This window comes from Vigna unguiculata, chromosome 3, assembly GCF_037176805.1.
Source record: "Vigna unguiculata cultivar grain cowpea cultivar isolate G323 ecotype 2 chromosome 3, ASM3717680v1, whole genome shotgun sequence".
In the NCBI taxonomy this organism is placed as follows: Eukaryota; Viridiplantae; Streptophyta; class Magnoliopsida; order Fabales; family Fabaceae; genus Vigna; species Vigna unguiculata.
Genome location: NC_140794.1, coordinates 55,314,168 through 55,329,479, shown reverse-complemented (window position 1 = coordinate 55,329,479; position 15,312 = coordinate 55,314,168). Strand labels below are relative to the sequence as shown.

General features: G+C 31.0%; 2 protein-coding genes across 2 annotated transcripts; one reads left to right on the top strand and one right to left on the bottom strand.

Moving 5' to 3' along the window:
- Positions 1-936: 936 nt before the first annotated feature.
- KING1 (SNF1-related protein kinase regulatory subunit gamma 1) lies at positions 937-3,832 on the top strand. Its single transcript, XM_028065680.2, has 6 exons — positions 937-1,185; positions 1,468-1,640; positions 2,284-2,463; positions 2,588-2,863; positions 2,984-3,147; positions 3,240-3,832. Exons 1-6 carry the CDS (start codon positions 1,014-1,016, stop codon positions 3,535-3,537), a joined length of 1,263 nt encoding a protein of 420 aa, XP_027921481.1. The 5' UTR covers positions 937-1,013; the 3' UTR covers positions 3,538-3,832.
- Positions 3,833-5,341: 1,509 nt separating this feature from the next.
- Positions 5,342-7,807, bottom strand: EXO70F1 (exocyst subunit exo70 family protein F1). The gene has a single exon (XM_028063183.2). The coding sequence runs from the start codon at positions 7,641-7,643 to the stop codon at positions 5,652-5,654; it is 1,992 nt and encodes a 663-aa protein (XP_027918984.1). The 5' UTR covers positions 7,644-7,807; the 3' UTR covers positions 5,342-5,651.
- Positions 7,808-15,312: the final 7,505 nt, after the last annotated feature.

Here is a 15,312-nt window from a genome sequence, read left to right as displayed (position 1 = left end):
ACAAATTACAAGACATAAACAACATTAAATTTTTAAGTCTTCAATGTATCTTTTGAATCTAAGCATTTTTTTAACTCTTCGACATTTTTTCATGCATCATCATAAGTCATCGTAATAATCAAAACTCCTTATTGTTAAGAAGATGTTCATTTTCTTCTTTTTGTCACCGATCTTTAAGAGATACTCATTCTTATAAAATTAAACTCGATTAAATATAAAATTTTATTTATAGACTAATTTTTAATTATAAAATAATCAAATATCATAATACTGTTACTCTAAGTTATCTTTCTAGGTTATTAAATAAAAATAAAAATATTTTTTCAATAAATTTATATTTTTTCATATAAAAATAATAATATTAACAATAATAGTTTAATAAAATTAATAAATATTTTAAGACAAAAATTAAATTTAAATTAAGTGCAACTTTTACCCTTCAAAAGCGAAAACTGACTCACACATTAATGCAAAGGAGGCAAAAGAAGTAAAACACAAAACCCAATCAATGATTAATGTCATTTACAATCAACAAATGTTTTGTCCTCAACATTGTGGTAGGTTCTGATCACAAATAATTAATCAGCAGCACGCATTTTCAACAACACTCAATTCTGTGGGCGCGCAAAACCCTCCCAGCGCACATTAGCGCGGCAAACGCTTTCGTGGCCCACAGTAAAAACCGGACAAGGATGTGTTTCAATAAATAATGCAAATTTGGATAAGCATAGCGAACAGTGAGGGCAAGATAACCATCACGTTGACCACTACAATGCATCGCGCACAATGTGTAACACAATCGTGTCCGTACGATCTTACCAGAGTCCACGCTCATCGTTAAGTATTAAAATCTAACGGTGAAGGTATAAGGTGTAGGGAAGTAGTCTGTGACTCCGTGGTAGATTTTTTGATCCTATTTTTCAGTTAATTATTATGGGAATGTGTTAGAGAATAGAGATGTTATAAGCTTGTCAGTGCAGTAGAGAAAGAAAGAGAGAGAAAGAAAAAGAGAAATGGCAATGGCAACAATGGGAGAGAGTCCTCGGAGCCCAGAAGCGAAATTGGGTATGCGAGTTGAGGATCTTTGGGACGTTCAAGAGGCACAACTAAGTCCTACCGAGAAGCTCAACGCTTGTTTTGAAAGCATCCCTGTCTCTGCGTTTCCTTTGGCTCCTTCAAACCAAGGTACCTATCTCTACGTCACTTTTATGAACATATTCGTCTTTCATCATCAAAAGAACGTGAAGGGTGATTGAAAAACGAAGAAAGAAGTGATTTTGATTCCACCCAGATGAAAATTGACTTGACACCCAAGATAAATATATTTTAGATTGTGAAGTGTAAACTATCTGATCATTTGAGTGAGGCTTATTTTTTCATCTTGTTCATGTTATGGTATCTGCTATTTTTTGTTTCTTTGTGTCTTTTGGTGTAGTTCTCAACGTGTAAATTTTATTTTGTGATCAGAGATTGAGATCAAATCAGACGCCACGTTGGCCGAAGCTGTTATGAAACTGGCACGACACAACGTTTTCAGTGCACCTGTGGTGGATGTTGATGCTCCTGAAGATGCTAGTTGGATTGACAGATACATCGGAATTGTCGAGTTTGCTGGGATTGTTGTATGGATCTTGCATCAGGTTTGTTGGACATATTACATACCAATTCAATTAATTGATGCACACATATTAATCTGGAAGTTACTGTCATTTTTGTATTTTATGCTTTATTCAATTCAAAGTATATCAAATTGAATCTAGTATTATTACTATTGGGTCTGGTACAAATGGACAGTTTAGTGTGTGATAAGTGGTGTTTTTTCTTTTTGTTGAATGATGATTTGATTGTTATTATGCCTAATGGTGTTTTTAAAAAAAAATAATGGAACATTTGAAAGGTGAAATGAGTAAAAAGGGGTAATCAAACTGACCTCCTTTGAGGCTATGGATGATTACATTTATGCCTTTCTTTCATTGAAAAACCACCTTCCTTATACCTCTATATATTGAATTTTGAAGGTCACCATGTGTATGGTTTATGCCGAAAAAATAGGGAAGATATGTGTAAATATTGAAATATCACGGTGTCAAAAAATAATACATAAACTAAGAAAAGTAGATGTAATTTTTCAATCAAGAGAATATAACTGTAGTAATGCTAGACTTAAGTTAGTGCAATTTTGACATAACAGAGTAATTATTTTCACATAATGCTAGACTGAAATCACTATTTTCTTTGATGTCTCATTTTCACACTAAGCCTATGTCACTGTACTCTTGACAGTCTGAACCTGCATCTCCAATGAGTCCTTCTACTCCAACCAGTGCAAAGGCTATTGCAGCTGCAGCTAATGGACTGAGTTTTGCTCTAGAACTTGAAGCCTTAGGCCTTGGATCTGCTGCAACAACTGCAGGAAACTTTTTTTTGGATCTTACTTCATCTGAACTTTATAAGAATACCACGGTAATATATCTTCTGCCTTTACAATATCAAACAAAAATCATTTCTTTCAAGTGCTTCTTATTCTAGCTACATACTCAATTTGATTAATCTTGTTTATTTCACTAGCTAACATTTTAGCAAACAGGTTCGTGACATTGCAGGGACATTCCGCTGGGCCCCATTTCTTGCTTTGGAGAGATCAAACTCATTTCTAACCATGCTCTTGCTGCTTTCGAAGTACAAGATGAAGAGTGTCCCTGTGTTGGATTTAGGCTCTGGTACAATCGATAAGATTATTTCACAATCTGCCGTGATTCATATGCTGGCAGAATGCGCTGGACTTCAGTGGTTTGAAAGTTGGGGAACCAAGAAAATATCTGAAGTTGGTCTTCCCCTGGTTACACCAGATCAGATCATAAAGGTGTGATCCTATCTTAAGTTGAAGGTCATCATCAATTGATTGAACTGGATTACGTTAGCACATAAAATAGCAAGCGTGTTGATTTTGATGAACTTCACAATGGGCTATTTCTTTTTTCAGGTTTATGAGGATGAACCAGTCCTTCAAGCATTTAAAGTAATGAGAAAAAAGAGGGTTGGAGCGGTGCCTGTAATTGAGAGAGATAGCGGAAAGGCAGTTGGTAATATAAGCTTGCGAGATGTTCAATTCTTGCTAAATGCTCCGGAAATATACCATGATTATAGGTATGTATGTGTGTTATGTTATGAATTGAATCTGACAGAAAGAGTTTGTTAAACTGAGTTTTTGTACCATTACTTACACACTATTATAACAGAGCTATTACAGTAAAGGATTTCCTGACAGCGGTTAGAAGTTACTTGGAGAAGAACAAAAACGCGTTCCCAATGGTAAGTGAATATGTTACATGCAGAGAGGACTGTACAATCAAAGAGTTGATTCAACTGCTGGATCAAGAGAAGATTCATAGGGTGTATGTGGTGGACAATGATGGGGATCTGCAAGGACTAATCACACTAAGAGACATCATCTCAAGACTAGTACACGAACCCCGTGGCTATTTTGGTGATTTCTTTGATGGTGTTCTTCCTCTGCCTGCAAATACCAGAGTTTAATAATAGGCAAGGTGTCAATGGAGAAATAACCTACTGCACCGAGGTTTTCTTTTATTTTTTGGAAATAAATTATTTTAGTAAAAGTGAAAAAGACCTATGTGGCTCTCTTAAGGGCTCAAGACGTGTACTTGGGTCTTTGTATAAGTTGTAGGCAGTTTTTGCAAGTTACTTGTATCCGTTTTATTAAGTGAGTATTAGAGTGAGATTGTGTGTATTGTAAATTCTGGGGTGAGTGTAAGTAACCATAAGTTTTTTTCTTCTTTTTTACTTTAAAATTGTGTTGTCTTTCTCTTCACCTCTGGGCTTAAAAAGTTGGCATTGTGCTTATATAGATAACCAAAACGAGGTCATTGGGCATAAAGAACCGTAATAAATAACTGGTGACTAAGTAAACGAATGGTTTGTAACCAATCACAGTGAACCAACTCATTCATCTTGAGGTTGATTTGGAGCTTCTGTGGCTTGTGATGCTCTTACCAACAAATCCAATAGTTGGGACTTCTTGTTTTGCATCCGTCGTGTTTGACGTAAAAAGTTGACAAAAACAGAGAAAAGTTTGACGCACGAGAAGATAGCTAACTATATTGTGGAAAAGTTGCATTGAAATTGTCCCTCCCCTTCCAATCCTTTTCAACCCAGACTCTTGAGTGAATGGTACCACAACAAAAAGAGAAAATAAAATTATAAACTGTTAATTAGAAAACAAGGATACACGAATACTGTTAGAATCATAGGCGTTTAGTTGCCATTTTTTTTAAAACGCACCTTTTAATCTAAAGAAAAATTTCTACATACTAAATAAGAACAAAAAAAATAAGTATGATACTTCATATTACTAATATATTTTAAAGAAGTTTATAATTTATAGATTTAATGATTCTTTAGCCATAAATACATGATGACAAAATCATATACTAAATTAGTCAAATCCTACTCCTTTCATCACTTATCAATATAGACTTGGTCCGAATGATACTGCATCAATGACGCGCGGAAAATGATGAAAAAACTAAATAAACGTAGCGTTAACGTTTCCCCGTGATACGTTAAACAAATTAAGACACAACTCTGTTGCTGCTAAATGTGACTAGTGGCTTAGCTAAGATGCGGACAGGTAGATACGCCATCACCATATCATGCCTCCTCAGTTCTCACCGTGCAGAGTTTCTTACCCAGATCATGAGTCCAACAAGACAGAAACGGAACCATTTCTTTCCTCACAGAAAACATGTTATATCAATTTTATGCATAATTCATCCATCAAAGAATATGGTAGGCACAGAAGCCTTTCATTTTTATTTTCCTGAATGAAAATGCAGATGCAAAGAGCATACAACAATCTCTAGCTGGTAAAACCGCAAGCAAACATGACAAGATTTCCAAGTAAATATGATATACCTTTTTCTGCAAAAGGTAACGGCAAAGTAGCATATCGGCATGGCTGGAGCTACGAATTAAGATTTGAATTAAGCCCGTCCCAAGTATTGCTTAGAAAGGGGTAAAATCGCAGCATCTTAAAGTGCTGTCAGGTGTTGAAAGATAGTGAGATTAAAATGAACTGAGAATATCATTCAAATAATTGCTAATGCATAAATTCCAACTATCAATCTTCTTGGATCATTGACAACATTATGCAAGCTTCCCATGAGCCCCTATTAATCTTGAGTAGATCCAGTTACTACAACTACCTTATTATATTTCCTCAAATCGATTACCATCAGCTAAACATCATACCAAACTACCTGGTAAAAAAAAATCAATGTCCTTTGATTATAAAAAAAGCCGCAATTATGCAAACTGCAGATACGTAAATACAAATGGTCTGAATTTATGATAGCTAATGAGTGTACTGTTTGAACAAGTATAAACAACATAGATAACCTGTATGAGACACTATATACAAAAGATATTACAGAATTCGCATGAAAAAAAAAAATCTTTTTTGGTTGTTGAGGGATGGGCCCAGGAGAAGACTTGAATTTCACAAAATCCCATTCTAACATTAAGACCTGTAAAACAAAGACCCATCCAAATAGAAATACACATGACACAGGAAACCATTTTCAAGTAATCCTCATAAAATGAGTTCACCTGCTAAAAGATCTTATAATGTACTATGTACTTTTCCTCCTTATGTGATGCAATACAGCAGGGGATCCTTCAAATAAATCTAATAGATAGGTCTCTAGATCCTCTGGTGTATACTTGATGTATTTCCCCGCATGCCTTCCCTCTAACTGACTCCTAAACCTACCCACAAAAGAGCGATATGCAGGAATCACCTTCTCCGATATAGATATCCGCAGCTCCTCTCGAAGCTGATCATCCGGTACCTTCCAAGCAGTCTGGATCCTATAAATTTCTTCAAAGCAGGCATTGAAGCTTTTGAATCTCTCCTTCAAAGCCATCTTCGACGCATTATTAGAGCTCCCTCCAATCCCTTCATCCTTCAAACAAGACAAGGCCCTGCTCCAAGAGGCTCTGAGATACCCTGTAGCATACTGCCTTATCTGACCACGTCGTTTCCGAATCCAATTATCCCCCAAGACCTTCCCAAGATCCGAGTCCTTCACTTTCCGCACTAGGTAATACAGATTGTTCATCAAAAACACCTGCTGCATAGCACTATCTTCATAAAGCCTCGACTTCTCCTCAAGATTATACTCAAGCTCGGACATGAGCAACAGAATCCGCTGCCCCAAGGGCGTCATGGCCTCCAACTGCGAACCATCACCACCAAGATCATTTTTAAACCGATGGAGATCCTCCTCGCTAATCTCCAAAAGCGAATCCATGGGGTCACCATAATCCACAAGCAACTTGAGGTAATTCATGACATATCGAGGCAGCGGGTGAACATCCCCAGTTATGACTGGCTTCTTGGAAGTTTCATTCCTAATGCAATTCTCAAACTCAGCAAAAGTTCCTTTGGCAGCCTCACCAAGTCCACTCAGCACTCCATTGGCCTCACCAATCACAAACTCATCCGAAACCATGGCCTGCAAATCAGGCATGGCATCCCTCAGAGCCTCATACATGTCCAAAATCCGAAACAGCTTTTCCGGCGAGCGCTTACAAATCGAAATAGCCTCGCCAAAATTCAGCAACTGCATAACACACCCCTTAGCAGTCTCATTGAAACAAATCTCCTTCAAATCATCCAAATCCCCGAACAAACTATCACACAGCCTCTTCTCACCACTCAACAAAACCCCAACAGCAACCTTCACAGCCTGAACCCAATTCTTCATCTTCTCATCCAAACTTCTCCACTCAACCCTCTGAACCTCTTCAATACTCAACCGCTCAACACCCAGAATGACTAAACACTCATCCAGAGCGTCGCGACGGACACTGCTATAAACCTGAAGACACTCTCTTTCATAACCAGACCTAACCATGCGATCGATAATTTCCCTGAGATCCTGAACCGCTTCGGGACGAACCAAATCGACGAACAAATCGTCGCCAAGGCTCGCGCCTCGCTCGTGGAAGCGACTCGAGCCGACCTCACCGAAGCTCTCTAGGGTATCGTCGATGGCGCTGTCGTGCGAACCGAACGAGAGCGAAACCCTCCTGATCGAACCGTAGCGGCTCATGGCGTCGAGCGGGATCGTGTTGCAAATCAGCACGTGCCGCATCTCGTCCTCCAGTCGCGACATCGCAAGCTGAATCGCGTTCTCCGCCCGGTCCACGATGGCGGGCCCTGTGCGTCCGACGGCGGAGGACGGTGGCGCGATCGAAAACTGCTCCATCCAGTGGATGATCTCGTCAACCGCGGAAAAGTACTCCGCGGGATTGTTCGGAGGGTTGAAGAGAGAAGTGGATTGACGAGAAGGCTCCTCGGAGAGAGATGCGTCAGCGAGAATCACTTTCTCCGCGGCTTCGAAGCGGTCGAGTTCCTCCTCTTCGGAGGATTTGGAATCGTCGCCGTTTATTAGGTCGGAGATGCCGGAGAGTCGGTTATCGAAGGTGGAAAAGATCAGAAGCATGTCTTCGCGATCCTCTTTGGCGGCTCTGAGACTCTTCACGATCTGCTGAGCCGTGGCTAGGACGCGGTCATCTCCGCCGGCGCCGCCGCCAAGACTTGTGGTGGTGGTGGCCATGTTTTCCTCCACCAAAACGGTTTTAGGGTTTTTCTATATTTATTTGTTGAGTTTCTTTTTTCTTGTGTGTGTGTGTGTGTGTGTGAGCGGAGAAGGGTTGGAGTGAAGAGTTTGGAGTCAGAGAATTGTTGGAGTGAGAAGGGAAAGGGGAAAGGAAAAGGGAAAGGAAGATATGCTGGTGAGCATTATTCTCGGATATGTCAGAATTTTATTTATTTCTATTTTTTATTTTCCATTTTTTATTTTTTATTTTTTGTGTTGTTGCGGAGTGTTTGGGGAGACAGAAAATAAGGGAAGAAAAAAGCAGTTTTAGCCGGCATAGTTGGAGTTAGAGAGTGAGGACCTTGCTAATCACGCTGTGGACTTTGTGGGGTTTTTACGATCTTGGTTCATATTTGGGTAAACAAACAACCCCTTTCTCTTTTTTTAATAAGCTCACCAATCACCATGCCTCTCTTCTACATCCAAAATCCTCTTTTTCAACCCTTCTCCAAATTTCAATAATTAATTATATCTATCACAGTTATAATTGTAAACTGTTTGAGTTTAAACATTTGTCAAAACTTATTTTAACAATACTCATTTGATTAAAGTGAGAAAACACATGTACGAATCTAAAACAACTATATTGAAAGGTTTAACAGTAATCTAAGGATGACTGTTAGAGGAAAACATTGTTAACAATATATCACGGAAAATGATATATTAATTTAGTTAAAACAACTAAAATATGAACGTTGAACAATAATCCTTTTTCCTTTTTTTTTTAATTTAAATGTATTTTTTATCTTACTTTCTGTCCTTTAAATAAATAGGAGTTTAAGAAAAAAATGTTTGAACCAGGATATTTCTCCTGATATGATTAATTTGAGGCAGACCATTCTTCTTCAAAGTCCCAGTAATTTGCCATTAATTTAAATCGTTTTCATTCAAAGGGTATTTTTTGGGACTTGAACAAAAGAGATTTGGAAAATCACCCGGTATTAAGTAGTATCAATGGGTTTAATTCGTTCCAGCTTAAATCAAGACTAAAAATTATTTATTAAAACCCATTCGTTCGTATTAATTTGATTTAAATTTTAAAATATTATTGATCTAGCCAAACTAAATTAATATTACTAAAACCTGGTTTTTTCCAGTTAACGAGAAAAAGAGACTTAAATTAAAAATACGATAATAAAGCTATGGTTAAAAGATGGTTATAAAAAAATACATAATATATTTTTTTTATATTTATGAAAAATAATGTATAAAGATTTAGATAAAAAAAAATAATGCTAACTATTAAATTAAAATTAAATAATGAGTTTGTGTTTAATTTTTTTTTCTTCACAAACAAAAAAAACAAGTAAAAATGAAAGATGACTATAATATGTGAGAAAGTCACATCATAATAATAAAAAGAAAAAGAATATTTTAATAAATAATTTTATTTTTTATTATATTTATTTATTAACATTAAATATTATGTTTTATGAAAAAAATAAAAGATATATAATTTAATTTTCACCAATTCTTAATATGTAGTAAATATAATTTTAAATTTAAAAAATAATCTCAATATATAAATTTTAAAAACTTGAAAAATTTGAGGGATTCATGACATCTCCTGCTCTAAATAAGAGATGGATGTCATAAGACGAATATATATCTAGTTAGAAGTTGACTATTTAAACCTTATTAGATTATTGAAAGAGAATAGCGGAAACAATATAACTAACATTGATTCATAAAGGATAATCAAAATAGAGAATCGAAACAAATTGAAAAAAAGGATAAGACAACAACCACTACAATGACATGTATAATATATCTTCACCATTCAAGATGTGTGGACTCTAAAACTGTTATGAGAATTTTTTAGGACAGTTATAAAATGACTTGACATGTATCTTAACGGTTAAGGGAGTGATAGAATATATAAATAGGTTAATTTTATATTTTTGGGTGACAACAAATCGTGGGAACAATAATACATTGTGAGAATGTCCCATACATGAAAAATAATTAATCTGGTATTGGTTATTACAATTTGGATCACCGATTTTATTTATTTATTTTACAAGTTTCTTTACTTTTCTTGATAATTTAATATATGCAGTTTATTTTGCATTATTTACATTTCATTGCAATCCATGTATCTATTTATTGTCACCTCCATATACATCATTTCTTGATTCGCCATCTTAATTCATACTTCATTCATTGTGTTTTTGTTTTCCTTTCATCGTTATTAAAATCCACAAACAAACAAAACGGAGTATATTAGTTGGACATACACGAAATCCTAATTGAAATTCAAGTGAAAAAGATATCGAATTCTTTAAGTGTTTATGTTAGAATAACTCACAACATAAATAATTTCTACATCAAATTAATCTTGTATGTAAATATTAGAGTAAAATACCCTAGATAGATGGAAGAACATGTGTTTGCTAACTCTATTAAGAAAGAACTTTATGTAATTGATTTAATTTAAGTAATACTAATAATTTAACTATTAAAATTAAATTCTCGAAAACAATTATTAACATTAAAAAATATATTTATGATAATAAATAATGTTTTAAGTTAATATATTTAATTGTTTTGACGTGTCTCGTTCAATTATGTCATGTATTAATTACTTCAATTAGAAAAACAAAACATTAACAAATTGTATATAAGTTTTTTTCTTATTTTACCTACATCATTATATACTTTTGCCAAATTATAATATAATTTGACTTCAATATTGTTTTGATCATAATTTTTGTTCAATTTTTTCAATTTGGTTGTATTTTTTTTTTTCAATTTGGTCATAATATTCATCAATTTTGTTCAATGTGATGGTTTTGACTAACATTTTTTAAATCATTAACGAATGACGAACGCTAATTATTATATGTCATTTTATAATTTTATATATATATATATATATATATATATATATATATTAAATACTTACTTTTAATATATATTATCAACATAAATAATTTCCATTTTGTAGTTTATTAAAAATACTTTATATGTGACTTCTAAATTAATTGTTACCTAAATAATTAATTTTATTGTCTTCGACAGGTAAATTTATTTATGTATTATAATCACTACAATTATAAAATAAAATATAAGTAAGCAAATAAAAAAAACCAATCAAGATTTTGAAAATTACTGTATAAAATTTAAGGTCTTATTTGTTTTATGAAATACATAAGAGTTACTAACACAAATTTTAAAATTTAACAGCTTTGTATAAAGTTGATATTAATACCTAAATTAGTATGAAGGTTCATTTGAAGATTAAAATTATAATTTTGATCTGACTTAATTGTGTTTTTAGTCATTGAATTTTTATATGAAATTGAAATTCTTCTTTGTCCAAATTTTTTAAATATTTTGATCCTCAAATCTTAAAATTAAATGAATAAAGTCTTTTTAACCTAATTAAGTTAAATTGTTTTGATGTGTCAAAAATATTTTTCAACGGACATTAAAACAAAAATGTGTCAAACCGTCTAAAAAACTCAAATATTAACATAAAACACATTAGACAAGTAAATAACAAGTAACATAATTAAATTAAAAATATTATATCCATTAATTTTTTAAGTTTTAGTACCAGAACTTATCAAAATTTAAGAGAAAAATGAATTCTAGTTTTACGTCAACATTTAGAAACTAAAAAAATACTTAACACTTTCTATCTTAATTTGATACCTTGTGTCAATTATGATAGAATTTTACACTACTCATGTAAGAATTTTTATTAAGTTTTCACCGCTAAACATTTTTATCTACTTGATTTAGGTTATCGATAATATTTTAAATAATTAACTTTATTAACAATTTCATGACTAACAACTCACCTCATACACCTAAACATGCATAGGAGCGTCAAATCTCAACTTATTTTGCAACATTAATTTAACTAGTTTTACTAAATTGAATACTACATTTGCGAATACAATGACACTGGATGGGTCAATTGTGGATAGTGTTTATCAACTATTCATTTCGTCTAAAAAAAGTTGTCCTATTATCTATCTTGTTATTGGATATTGTGAATAACTATTCATGGATTTTTTAATACACAAGTATTCATGGATAATCTACAAATATATATATATATATATATATATATATATATATATATATATATATATATTAAAAATAATAAAAAAAAATTATTTAATAACAACTCTTTAAAATATAAACTTAGATAAAAAAATTTGATATTTAAGTACATAACAAATTAAATGAATCAATAAAATATTAATACAAATAAATTTTAGGTTTAATTACTCGGATAATACTTACTTTGGTAGAGGTGTGTCAATCTGGTATCCACTTCTAAAAAAATGTTTGCATCTCACCTTTTAAAAAAGTGTTTCAATTAGATCTCATTCAGACGGAGTTAACTAACACAGTTAACGACGTGTCACGTGTCAGTCTGTGATTTTTTTTAGTTTTTAAAAAAAAAATATTTTTTTTTATTTTTTGAAAAAAAATAAAAATGCCACATGTCAGGTTCCTGTGTGACACGTGGCATTGTCATTGCCACGTGTCAGTGTCACTATCATATACCATTTGTGTTGATTTCGATTTAGTCACCATATATGCCTTTTTGTTTCAATTTAGTACCTACTTATGTATATATGATTCAATTTTGTCCGATTTTTTTTTAATAATTAAAATATTTTTGTAATCCACTTTTTATAAAATTAAAACTAATTAAGTATAAATATTTTTACAAAATTAAGTACTAAAATTTATATTGTTTCTCTCAATTTCAGACCAAATTTATTATTTGTATATATGTTATACTAATATTGTTTATTAAAAACGATTTTTTAACATATTACTATATTAATTAATTTTTTATTAAGTATTCATGTTTTGTTAATTCTTATTTTTTTTCCAAAATATAACAATATTGTCTCTTACTAATTTTTAACCAAAATTTATATTTGTATGAATGTTATACTAATTTTTTATTTATTGAAAATGACTTAATAAAATGACTTTTACCAATAAATTTTAATATAAATATCAAATACTTATTTTTTTATAACAATTTTATACTTAATTACTTTTAATTTTATAAAAAATGGATTTTAATTATTAAAAAAATTAGGTCAAAATTGAATCAGATACACATAAGTAGGTATTAAATTGAAACAAAAAGACATATATGGAGACTAAATCGAAATCAACATAATAACATCTGATAGTGACACTGACACGTGGCATTGCAATGTCACAATGCCATATGACACACACAGGGACATGACACGTGACATTTTTTTTATATATTTTTTTAAAGAAATTTATTTATTTTTTTAATAAAAAAAAACCACATATGACAGGTTGTTAATAACGTTAGTCAACTCAACTCTGTCTGAAAGGGACATAATTGAAGCACTTACTTTTTTAAAATGTGGGATGCAATTGACACTTTTTTAAAAGTAGGTACTTGATTGACACACCTCTACCAAAATGAATACTATTCGAATAATTAAACCAAATTTATATATTTCTATTTATTCCATATAATTAATATACGAAGAAAAAAAAATAGTGGACTGGACCTTGCTTTAAATAAGTAAATTAACATTCATAAATAATTTCACATAGATAAAAATAAAACTCAAATATGCATCCCATTTATAACTCTACTTAAAGTATCATTGCCTATTTTAACATTTTGAACATACAACAATTACGAAATCAACTTTACATTATTGCTAACAATCCAGGAACACCATTACAATCAAACTCACTCAAACAATTTAACTTTCAATTAAATGCAAGTAACAATGATACAATTTGCAAAATTTCAATCGTTCAACAACTCATAAATTATAAACTAATTATTACCATATTAAAACTCATTTTTACATTCCAAAATCACTTATTCCCCTAACCTAGTTTATATGCGAAGTATAGTTACGAATTATTTTAGTGGAATCTTTGATTATTATTATTATTTTTTCAGAACTGAACTTTAAAATCACAATTACTTTAAACCATTTATGTATAATTGTAAAATTTAATCACATCCTTCATTCTCACACAAGTGTTCTTTAATCTTAATAAAATCACAATTACTTTAAACCATTTATGTATAATTGTAAAATTTAATCACATTCTTCATTCTCACATAAGTGTTATTTAATCTTAATAGGTCTCTACGGTCAGTCATGGTCTCCCAAAATTTTTAATTTTTTAAAATATATATTTATTTTTAAAATTTTTAAAAATAAATGTTTTAGATATATTTTTATTTATAAAATATAATACTTAACGTTAATAAACAATTAAATATAATAGAGAAAAATAAAATTTATTGAGATTTTTTTATTGTCTTTTATTGTTTTATTGTATTAATCTTTTACTCTTATCTTCTTTTGTTTTTTTTTTTTAAATAGAAAGCTAGACAAATTTATTTTTTCTACTCTCATCAGTTCTCTTCCATTTTTAAAGACACAAAAGGTAACTTTGTATCTTAAAATATTAGTTTGATATTTAATATTTTTTTCGTCTCATGATTTTTTTTTATGAATATAAAAGGAAAAGTTATGTATCGTGTATTGTGTATTTTTTTCATAACTATTTTTTAAATGTGACTTGATTATCATAGAAATTACATTTTTCAATTTTCGATTAAATTTTGATAAATTATTCTATAGTCTTATTTATTTTTTAAATAGGTACATCGATAAATAATAAAATAATATATTCATTTTTAATAATGAAAGGAAAAATATTCGTGAAGATAAAAACAACACATATTTACTTCCTTCTTCGTGCATATTTTTTAAGCAAGCATGATACTAAGGATCCAATGGTTGAATTAGAAGAATCCTTTCTTAATATTAAAAAAATTACATGTAAAAAGTTTTATATTAATCCTTTAAAACTTATTCCATATCCCAGGAAAATGTTATCAAATATGAGAATATCCAATGAGTGAAAGAGATAAAATTAGAAATCTTATTTAAAATGGGTTCCATATCAAATATAACTTCAAAATTATCATCTTTATAAGAAACATACAAAGAATATCAATATTAAATTATATATTTTTTTGTTATATTAGTAGACAATGATTAAATATATGAATTTTAAGTATATTATTTTAATTCCTTCCAAATTTTTGATGAAGATATGTCAATATATATATTAATTTTAATTATTTATATCAATATATAATGATTAATATTTATTCTTTCCAATTTCGTATTAAAATTCCTTGGACAAATGTCAACAGTTGTTTCGCTTTTCTGTTTTTGGTTTTAATTTCAACACATATATAAAAAATATGTGTAAACTGTTAACCCATATCTGTGAAAAACTACAAGTCAAATTAAAAAGTCGTTGAAAATATCCTCAAAATAGATTCACCAAATTTTTAATTCTTTATACTATAATTTTTAATAAAGATTTATTATCATTACTTAATCAATACTTTTTGCAATGCTTTAAAATAAAAATCGAGTATTTGGTATTGGAATGAATTCAAATTTAGAAAGTTTCAGATCCTGAAAATTGAAGTGTGAAAGCACATTTGAGAAAGTGCGTGATATTTTGAGGACCGAGTTGATCCGGTCAAACAGATTAATCACTGAATTCATTGAAACATGCAAAGCAAAATGGATCTGAAGCTTTTAATTTTAAGTATAATATA

Excerpts from the sequence above, each read along its gene's own strand:
- KING1 (XM_028065680.2), top strand. The coding sequence starts at position 1,014 with ATGGCAATGGCAACAATGGGAGAGAGTCCTCGGAGCCCAGAAGCGAAA. Across the intron at positions 2,864-2,983 it reads CACCAGATCAGATCATAAAG|GTTTATGAGGATGAACCAGT; the intron begins GTGTGATCCTAT and ends TTCTTTTTTCAG. Across the intron at positions 3,148-3,239 it reads GAAATATACCATGATTATAG|AGCTATTACAGTAAAGGATT; the intron begins GTATGTATGTGT and ends CTATTATAACAG.
- EXO70F1 (XM_028063183.2), bottom strand. The coding sequence starts at position 7,643 with ATGGCCACCACCACCACAAGTCTTGGCGGCGGCGCCGGCGGAGATGAC.